Source organism: Porites lutea, chromosome 10 (assembly GCF_958299795.1).
Source record: "Porites lutea chromosome 10, jaPorLute2.1, whole genome shotgun sequence".
Lineage (NCBI taxonomy): Eukaryota > Metazoa > Cnidaria > Anthozoa > Scleractinia > Poritidae > Porites > Porites lutea.
In genome coordinates, this window is record NC_133210.1 from 22,321,371 (window position 1) to 22,331,952 (window position 10,582).

At 35.7% G+C, this 10,582-nt stretch overlaps 1 protein-coding gene and 1 pseudogene across 1 annotated transcript in view; both read left to right on the forward strand.

The window, feature by feature from the left end:
• LOC140951303 (run domain Beclin-1-interacting and cysteine-rich domain-containing protein-like) overlaps positions 1-10,582 on the forward strand; it is a 114,762-nt gene that overhangs the window by 6,598 nt on the left and 97,582 nt on the right. The window contains exons 3-4 of the mRNA XM_073400555.1: positions 9,501-9,607; positions 9,723-10,581. Of these exons, the coding sequence (XP_073256656.1) occupies positions 9,501-9,607; positions 9,723-10,581 (966 nt within the window). The remainder of the gene's footprint in view (positions 1-9,500; positions 9,608-9,722; position 10,582) is intronic.
• Positions 887-1,526, forward strand: LOC140950792 (uncharacterized; annotated as a pseudogene).

The following is a 10,582-nucleotide window of genomic DNA, read 5'->3' on the forward strand; positions in this document are numbered from 1 at the left end:
GAATACTAATTCTACTAATAACTATCAACCATGGATTTCATATGTTACATATGTACTTCTGAGACTTTAGTGTTCAATCAATTTGTTGACATTTTATTTTTCTTTATTGTCCTTATTTGTATGTCGGGCAATGTGTTGAAATTGTGAGTAGAAATAAAGGGTTTGTCACTTCTGAGAGTGAAAGGATCAATGTGACTTTCGCAGTCCTGGAAAAATCAATCTGAAGCCTGGAAAAGTCCTCGAAAATTGTTTCTGAAAAAGGGTACAAACCCTAATAATAATAATAACAATAGTCTTTATTGCCAAAAGGTAAAAGTACATTAATAATGATAATAATAGTCTTTATTGCCAAAAGGTAAAAGTACATGTATATCTTTTGTTACATTCTAGTTGCCTATACACTCAATGAAAATCTACCGTAAAAATTAAACCAGTTAAACTACAAATGGATGATAAAATACAACATAGAAACTACCTTATATTGTGTTTAAAAATCAGTTTATTTACATAAGATGTCATTATTTTGGACTTTTCCAAAGCCTTTGACAAAGTGAATCATTCAGTTTTGTAGCAAAAGTTGTGCAACTTTGGGATCACTGGCTCATTATTACAATGGTGCGAAAGTTACTTAAACAATCGTCGACAGAGAGTTGTACTGGATGGTATATCCTCTTCCTGGTCTGATGTCTCATCAGTCCGTCAGGGCTTTTTATTAGGGCCTTTATTTTTTGTTATATTTGTTAGTGACCTTCCTGAAGTTGTTCCTCCTGGCAGTACTATTGCCCCTTATGCAGATGACTGCAAATGTTCCAGAATCATTGACACGGTTGGTGATTTGTTTCAACAAGATCTAGATAATCTACATCAGTGGAGTGTTTGGAATTTCATGAGCTTTAATATCGGGAAATGCAAAATAATGAAAATTACTAAGAAGACTCAACCACTCATTTATAGTTTTTTCCTGGATAATTCTGGACTGGAAGAGGTTGAAGAGTTTAAAGACTTAGGGATTTTTACTAATAAACACTTATCATGGAACCCACACATTGATCTTGTTGTATCCAAGGCCATCAGAGTGCTTGGCTTAATTAAAAGAACTTAATTGTGAAGGTCTGGATGAGCTTACGACGTTGTGTACTCTTTATTGCTCTCTGGTTCGCTCAAACCTGGAATACTGTTTGGTGGTGTGGTCCCCGTATACAGAAAGAAATATTGATAGACTGAAAAGGGTACAGAGAAAGGCAACAAAATTTATCCTAAAGAGTGATGATCCCTATGACATTTGTTTGAAGAGGTTAAACCTCATGTCATTGCAGAAGAGAAGATTACTGACTGATGTGACATTCTTATATAAAGTATTTTTAATAATGGCAACATTAATATTGATGTCTGCATTAGATTTCCACTCAGAAGCTGACCGTTTTGCACTAAGGTCCAAGGACTTTTTAACTTTAAAGAAGAAATTTGCCAGAACTAATGTTCTGGCCCGGGTTGCTCGAAGCATGGTTAGTGCTAACCAGCGTTAAATACCATGGAAACCTATACATTTTGCTACCTCTTAACCAACGGTTAGCGCTAACCAGGCTCCGAGCAACCGGCCCCTGAAGTATAGTTTTTTCCATCAAATAACTGACATGTGGAATCAGCTACCGTATATATTTGTTGCTCTGATAGTGTAACTGCTTTCAAGTCAAGAGTGAAGACATTTCTTAGTGATTTTTAAATTTTGTCATATCTTAATGAATTCTTCGAATTTACTATTTTTATGTTCTATATTAGTTAGTTAAACAGAACTAATGTCTTGGGGTATAGTTTTCCCCATCAAATAACTGACATGTGGAATCGACTACCTTTAGATATTCTTTGCTCTCAACTGTTCAACAGTTGAGTTGAACAGTTTGCTCTGATAATGTAAATATTTTTACGCGGGATGATGTAGTCAGCCAGCGTCTTAAGTTCGGGAGCGCATGCCTTTTGTATTCTTGGGAGTCTTGCCTTGTTTTTTTAACTTTCCCGTATCCCGACCCCGCCCTGAAAAAATTGTGTGATTTTTATTGGCTGCTACTTCCAATCACGTGCAAGTTGTGGAGTTCCACAGGGTTCAATTTTAGGACCTTTGTTTTTAATTATATCAATGATCTCCCTGGATGTCTTCTCCATACTAAAGCACACATGTATGCCGGTGATACCACGATATATGCGTCCTCTGTATCCACTGCTGAACTATATGCCAAGGTAAATAATGACCTAACTCGTGTTAGGGACTGGCTTCTTGCAAATAAGTTAAGCTTAAATGTCACTAAAACGGAGTATATGTTCTTAAGAGCTACCTTCAAATTATATAACTTAGGAAGAGACTTTCCAATTAAGATTGGCAACAATCATGTTAAACGAGTCCAAACAACAAAATATTTAGGAATTCACTTAGATGAAAATCTTAAATGGAACGAGCATGTTGACAAACTTTGTTGAAAAGTCGATTGATCCATCAGTGGTCTAAAACAGGCACGTGATTATGTACCGTTAGATGTTCTAAATACTATTTACAAATCCCTTATCCAGCCTGTGTTCGACCACTGCGACGTTGTTTGGGACAATTTAGACCAGGGACTTGCCACTAGGATCCAGAAATTACAAAATCGTGCTGCACGCATAATAACCTTTCAAGGTTATGACATTCGTTCAGCACAAATACGAAAACAACTAAACTGGGAAGAGCTTGCCTCAAGGCGTCAAAGGCACTTAAGTCTATTAATGTATGATACAGTGAATGGAAATGTACCTAGTTACTTAAGCGATCTTTTCTCGAATGTCTGTGAGAACAACCCTTATAAGTCTATGCTAAGAAATACGGAATATAATGTTGTACTGGACCACATTCCAAAAACAGAATATTATAAGGGGTCTTTCTCATACAGGGGAGGAATGCTGTGGAATTCATTACCAAATGACATAAAAGCGTCCGAATCTAAAACTATCTTTAAAAGAAAACTGGCTAGTAGGCAGGCAAACTGTTGACTACATTTTACTATATATTATTATTTGCACATATTTTTAGTGTAGTTGTACAGTATTAACTTCTGTTTCTATACGGCTTTCATGTAAAGAAGTTATGTAACTTATGAAATTACCCTATTCAAAGAAAAGTGAATCAATCAATCAATCAATCAATCAATAAATCAAGTCAGGTTGGATTGCACAAGCAGAATAAAGATACTGCGTCAGCAAAGAAGGGAAAAGTGAGCTTACTGGTTTCTTGATTTACAGTCAAAAAGATAGAATGTCTAGAATTTATTACTTACGAAGTTGTAGCTTGCTCGGTCACTTTGCGGCCCAAAAAGAACGCTCCGCTGGCTAATTAAGAAACTCTTGAGGTCGACTAGTATGTAGCAATATAATTTATGTAGCATATCTATGAAAAAGCTTTAAGAAAATGTTGTTAAATCGGGCAGCGGGCACGCATTGATGTTTGAAGGTTGACATGTAACACAATCCTTGACTATTAACGTGACAAGCTGCACAGCTTTCAATTTTAACAGCTTTTCAAAATAACATTGAAATTTTTTCTTCAAATTAGAATGGTTCATTAGTTAGTTTTTCAAAGGCAATTGTTACTTTTTCTCTGACATGCGTAAAGTATGGTCGGCGACGCAAAACAATAGTTTTGTATTGCTGAAAATTGCTGAATAAAACACGGGAGTCACTCTTTTATGTTAATTAAGTATTTTTACCTGTTTTTTACTGCTGTGTCTGCGATGCAAAAACCTAACTTAAGATTGTTATTCCAGTAAAATATGATGTATAAAAAAGAAAAGAGACGACTATTATTGTGGTTGTTTTAGGATCGGGCATAAATCTATAAAGTCCCACATTGTCTTTCGTGTCGTGACAAGTCATTTTTAAATGATAGGTATTAGAATACGTATCACGCACTAAAAATAAATATGCAAAAGCTAAATTTAGCGGGCAAAGTAGAAGCAGGTACAAAAGTCCGACCGCCAGTCCGGGTCGGATCAACTCAGATCGACTTGGACCAACTCGGATCAAATAAAAAAATAAAAATAAAATAAAATTGGACTCGGATCAACTCGGAGTAATCAAAAAAATTAAATTAAATCAGCAAAACTGAAAGGGTAAAAAAGGCCAGATCATCCTTTTTTTCTCCGTGGCTTTCAGGGGCCATTTTGTTTTACTAGTGCCAGTTCCTCTCGGATCATGTTATAAACTCGTGGTTGTGGTTGCGTTACACGACGCGCTCTGCTTCACAGATATGGATGACCTCGAGGAAGGTAAAATCTCGACCATCTTTTTCAATGAATTTGCTTCATTCTAAGAAAATGATAGTTTCAGTTGCCTAGAATATATATTTGCTAATTTTTTTATTTTATTGCAGCTTTTTGTCACAAAGCAAAGAAGTTGAGGTGAGCGTGATCGTAAGTTATGCGCATAATTTTTGGTTAACAAGTGTACTGAATTATTTATGAGAAAAGCATCAAAAGCTGGGTCAGTTAATCGCATTTAGATAGTTACCAAAGAGTGTTTGTTTGTTTGTTCCTGTTTGTTTTTTTTTCTGCAGGACTTCTGAAACTTAATTTTAATGATACACTAGTGAGCAGCACACATACACTTCCAGTAAACAGTTTCAACTTGGAAGGAGGAGAAACCATGCTCGCCCGTGACAAAGGGAATTTCCATGCCCTAGGCAAGAATTGAACTTGTGACCCTCCGGTTCAGTGGTTGGAACATCCGATAAACATGTAGTATTCGGAGGGTCATGAGTTCAATTCTCGCCCAGGGTAAGAAAATTTTCGTTGTCCCAGGCGAGCATGATTTCTCCTCCTTCCAAGTTGAAAATGTTTACTGGAAGTGTATGTGTACTGCTCACTAGTGTATCATTAAAATTAATAAAAATAGAAATAAAATTAATTTGCGCAACCATGAGTTCATGAGAAAAAAACAAAATTGCGGGTGAAAGTTAAGTGATACCGACTGATTTTCTTTTTCTTTTTATAATCCGAGTTGTTTTTTTTTATGATCCTAGTTGATCTGAGTCCAATTTTATTTTATTTTTATTTTTTTTATTCGATCCGAGTTGGTCCGAGTCGATCCGAGTTGATCCGACCCGGACTGGCGGTCCAAGTTGATCTGGTCCGACTTTTGTACCTCCCTGGCAAAGTAGAGCTAGTTAGCTAACGAATCCACAAAAAGCCTATTTGTCCTGAACATTTCACTGATAATGTAGAAAGAAAATACTTTCGTTCTGCGCTTAAACGATGACTTTCCAACAAGATGATGATCTATTCAAAAGAGATAATAATTTTGGGGCGGCTGCAGTTTCGTTGAAATCACAGCAGTTTTTCCGGAAAGCTCCATGGCCCACGGGATCTCAGTCAATCTTAAAGCGAATTTTCTTTTCAACCTAAATAAAAATGATTAGTAAAAAGAATAGTGCCCTTATTTTTGACCCAAAAATGTTTGTAAAAAATACATAAACAGACCAGAATCTTACTTTTTCATTTCACAAAACATGAAATATTCAGTGGCGTTACCCATGTTTCTCATATGGCGCGAAAACTTACTTTCATATGACACATGCGGGTTTTTTCCGGATGCTCAGGAGGTCTAACAATGTGATTTTTCATGAAAAAAATATTCACAAAATTCTGCTTGACTTGTCCTGAAAATAATTTGTTTAATTTTTAATAATTAACAACAGCTCACTGATTTATTAATTTGGGCTAACAACTTGGAGGCCCGGGCACCCCAGCTAAAATGTTTGAGAGACCGAAGGGCTCCCTGAAAATTTTATTTGGGCGCCATCTAGATCTTTTAGGTTAAATTGCTTGGGAGCCCAACTAGGGCTCCCTGAAATTTTCCCTAGAATGCAGCGTTGCAGCCCTTTTAGCCCTTACGCAATAACACAATAAACTTCACAAGTAATGATACATTACATGCTATTGTTGAATGTGGAAGTGCATTTTTTAGGAAATTAGTAAAGGGAATGCAAATTTAAGTGAACCACCCCATACTCTTAACATATATGGTGGTAATATTGATGTAACTTTTGTTTTGCGTAACAAAGGAACCCTTGTGTGTAACAGGCTAATGACTGGTCTGTCTATAAGTTTTATCTTTACTTGTAAGAGGATTGTGAAAATCACTACTGATTTGATGAAATGCTAATTGACTTTCAGGCGAATCTAGCACAATTCTCAACAGGCTGTCTCATAATTGTCCTAATTTTTTCCCATAATTTGTGCTCTGTACCACTTGAATGAAGTTGAAACATACACGTCTGTTATACACTTTTTTTATCCTCACTGAAAAAAGTAGCTAAACATGAAAAAGGTTTTATTTCTTCTACTGACAGATTGACTTGCAGCTAATTTTTAGCCAAGTTCACTTTTTGAAAAATGTTTTAAGTTGTTTAATATGTATTGTTTATAATGTGTAGTTCTAGAAAATAGACAGCCAGTAGCCTCAATAGTAACAAGGCTACTGGCTGTGATGGTACCCCAGCAAAGGTCATGAAAATGGGGGCTGAAGAACTAGCTCAGCCGCTTACTACATATTCTGTTTAATTCACGCATACATAACGGCAGGTGGCCTGTGGCTGGAAGCGTGGGAACTGGACTCCTGTTTACAAAAAGGATGACAAGTATATATTCTAAAGAAAACTACTGGCCTATTACTGTCCAACCATGTGTGGACAAAGCTTTTGAGCAACTAGTAGGCACGCAAATCACTGGTGGCTTTGACGGTCGCATGTATGAATATTCATCTGCCTATCGAAAAGCTCACAGCTGTGAGACAACGTTGATTAACTTAGTTGAAGAGTGGAGACTCTTAGGTGTTACAATAGATTCCAAATTTAGCTTTACTGATCACATTAGCACTATTTGTAAGAAAGCTAGTCAAAGAATTGGCATGCTTATGCGACCTAGGAACTTAATTCCAACTAAGGCCAAGCTAATGCTATTCAAATCAGCAGTTTTACTGTACCTAGATGTAGTGATGGGCGAAAACTAGAAAGACTGCAAGAAAGGGGACTGAGGGCTGTGTATAGAGACAAGCATGCAAGTTATCAACAACTTCTTGAGAGGCCAGAATTACCAACACTACTGAATAGATGCCTACAGGATATTTGCATCCTTATGTACAAAGTGAAGTACAATCTATGTCCAACTTATATTAGTAATCTTTTCTGTAATTTTTTCTTTTCATAACTCTTCTTATTCTTTACGACATTCGGATTTCTCTGTTCCTAGATATAATACTGTAACATATGGTAAACATTCTTTAAGGTATCTTGGGCCTAGGTTATGGCGAAAATTAACCTCCTGATTTAACATCAGCGAAAACTCTGAACATCTTTAAAAGTAGAATTCGTAAAAATGATATAAGCTCAATGATGGATGTAAGAGCTGTTCTCTCTGCACATCATAACCTTTTGATTTTACAATTCTCTATTAGTTATTTTAGCTTATCATTAGAGTATAATATATTATGCATAGTTTAATTTTTTTTTACTTTTATATTTTATAGGTAATTCCAATCATTTAATTATAAATTGTGTCCGCAAATTAGTGTGCGGTTGTTCCCAAGCTATAAGGCTCTGACACATTTATAAAGTTTTCTATTCTATTCTATTCTAAAGAGAACTTAAATTTTCCTTCGATAAGATGAGAAAAAATCTTTTCATCCATGTTAATACAGTGTCTAATAATCTCAAGGATGTTCTTAGCTGATAATTAACCATAGAGGAGATATCTTACACTGACTACACAAATAATGTCATCTGCAAAAGAACCAGTTACATTTAAACTAACCCTAACCCTAACACCACGTGAACTTTCATTACTACAAGAAGGCTTAGAACACAACCAAATTACGGTGAATCAAATGTGTAATAAGGCAACAACAAGATAGCTGGAAGTTTATTCATGAGCCGATGACAATTGTATTAAAGAAAACTATTGCATAAGCCGTGAAAAAAGTATTTAGCCATGCAACCGGAGATAAAAGACGATCAATGCAAACAATAATACTTGTTTTGAAACACTGGTAACAGTAAAATAACTGATAGCTTGCACAACAGAGAAGCTATTATTTATTAATAGCTCATCAATCTTACTCAAACCCTTTGGGAAAAACCTCTGTAAGCAACTCCCCATCCCCTCAGAATTTCTGTTGCCCTCCGTGGGGGGGAGGGGGAGGGGGCGGTATGGATATTTCCTGGAACTACACACTTTGTGTAGGTTAAAGAATTGTTAATAGTTGTTGGTGGCAAAAAAGGTCAGGTATCCTCTTAATTAGCTTTAGTAAAATTTTCTTTCAAAGATTGTCATGTATTAAATTCTTGTTGCATCTACAACCACAGTAATATGTGTCTATTTCACTTCACTAACACTTATATGCAAATTAAACTCTTCATATGGCAGGTCTCGCTGGAGACAAAAATGTTGCTTTGATTTCTCACACGCTTGCCTTTTTTGGAACCCTCTTTATTTTGACCATCAAGATTTTTTAACCTTTCCTTCAGACTTTTCATTCCAACCTCCCAGTAAAGTTGTCAGAAATCTGGTAACTGAATAAAGTCACACGACACGCTTTAGAACCACATAACTTAAACCTTCTGGTATATTTAGTTCTTCTATTGTGTCCAAAACAATCAAGATGTTTCACCATTTCCTCTTACAAATAAAAGGAGACATTTGATTGACAGAACAATTTGCATTTATTATCAACGTGTTTCAATAGGTATGATTCGTAATGGTGTTGGTGGGGTATGTAGTTTGGAGGAATTTTTTTCCAAGCTTATTATAAGCTACTATACTGTGATCGAACTTGATGCATAATGTTTTTTTTTTGTTTTGTTTTGTTTTGTTTTTTTGCTGTTAGGATAGGAATTTTAGAGTGATGGAAGAGTTTTTTTTTTTCATTTCAAGTGTGTTTGTGTTTTTTTTCTCAATCACCCACCTCTTTCTCAAAAGGTAAATTATGTGGAAGGCTCTTACTATAAGTAGAGATTTGAAGATTTCTTTTTAGTGTCTTTTCTTTTCTATATTAAAGTTAATAATTACATTTATTATAAGTATATAATTGGGGGCTTGTCTTTTAGCCGTGGATAAGTCTATATTGTAAATATTATGATAAGCATCACCAAGCTCAGCCTCAAATGTCATGATCTGGTCATGAATAATTAGGGTTTGGAGGCAAAAGGCATGTAGAATTAATCAAACTAGGTTCAAAACCATTTTCACCCTTTACCTTTTAAACCTAAAATATAAAACTTCATTTGACCTACAACATGAAAATGTAGTTGTTAGCTAGGTATTTCAACAGGTTAAAATATAAGAGTTGTTTGTGAATCAAGTAGTATTATGATAGGAAATGCTAATTTGTATTCCATTTTTTATTAATTAATTACCTTTTTTTTTTCTACAAGACAATGAAATTATTTTATGACTATTGATTACTTTACTCATTTCAATTTCCAGACTATGCATTTCTAAGAAGCCTTCCTCATGTAGAAGCAATGCTTACTTGTGTAAAAGCATTTGAAATAGGTGACTACGAGCTATTAAGTCAGATTGATGATGTACTGGTAAGTAAGATCCATGTATTAATTTCTGGATTTTTGGATGATTTTTTAATTTGAACTTAAGCAGTTACAGGTAGGTTGCATTTGTTATATGTTTTTGGTTAATATTTCTTTTCAGTTGAGCAAAAGAAAGTACATAGAATCTTGGCTTAGAGGAGATGTGGATGTAAGCCTCCATGATGTGCATACAGACATTCAAGTATCACCTGACAATGAATTGACTTCTCATATTCCAGTTGTTTACTCAGACAGTACAAGTAGTGAGAGGGAGGATTTTCACAGTACGTCTTCCTATGGCTCACCTGCAACTGAAGGACAAATTGACATCACTGATTCCTCACTGTTCTGTCGTGCAAGTGACATTGATGATGGTGTTCAAATATATGCTTCTGGGTATGGGGAAAATTTTTCGTGTTTACCGAAAAGTGTTATTCATTTAGTTAGCGATAGCAATGGAAATGGTGCTTCTCAAACAGCGGCTGTAATTGATGATGCTAATAACTTGACGTCAAGCCGATTAAGAACAACAACTGAACGGTCAAAATTGCAGAAAAATGTCAAAGCTACCTTGGCGCATGCTGCACTCTCTGCGGTTATGGAAAGTGATGAGACTTCAAGCAATCCAACAACATGGTTTAGTAATGGTCAGCATGAGGAACATTTGCGGAAGATAAGACGTTCTGCTAGCACTGGTAGTCTTAATGATAATTTGCTGCATTCTAAAATTGATGTTACTGAGTCACAAACATCAATCATAAAACCAGTATCACATGGCAACAGGTTTGAAGTAAGGATAACACCTTCAGAACCTCAAGTGAAGAAAGTGCTTGGGCACTACAGGTCAAGATCAGATGAAATAGGGGTACCAAAATCTCTACAACCTGAGTTTGTTGTTGATAAACAAGGGGAAAGTGAACATCGTCCAGTTTTGTTTAGCAATGTAAGCAGATTGTCATCTTCACTTCCCACCACGTCAGG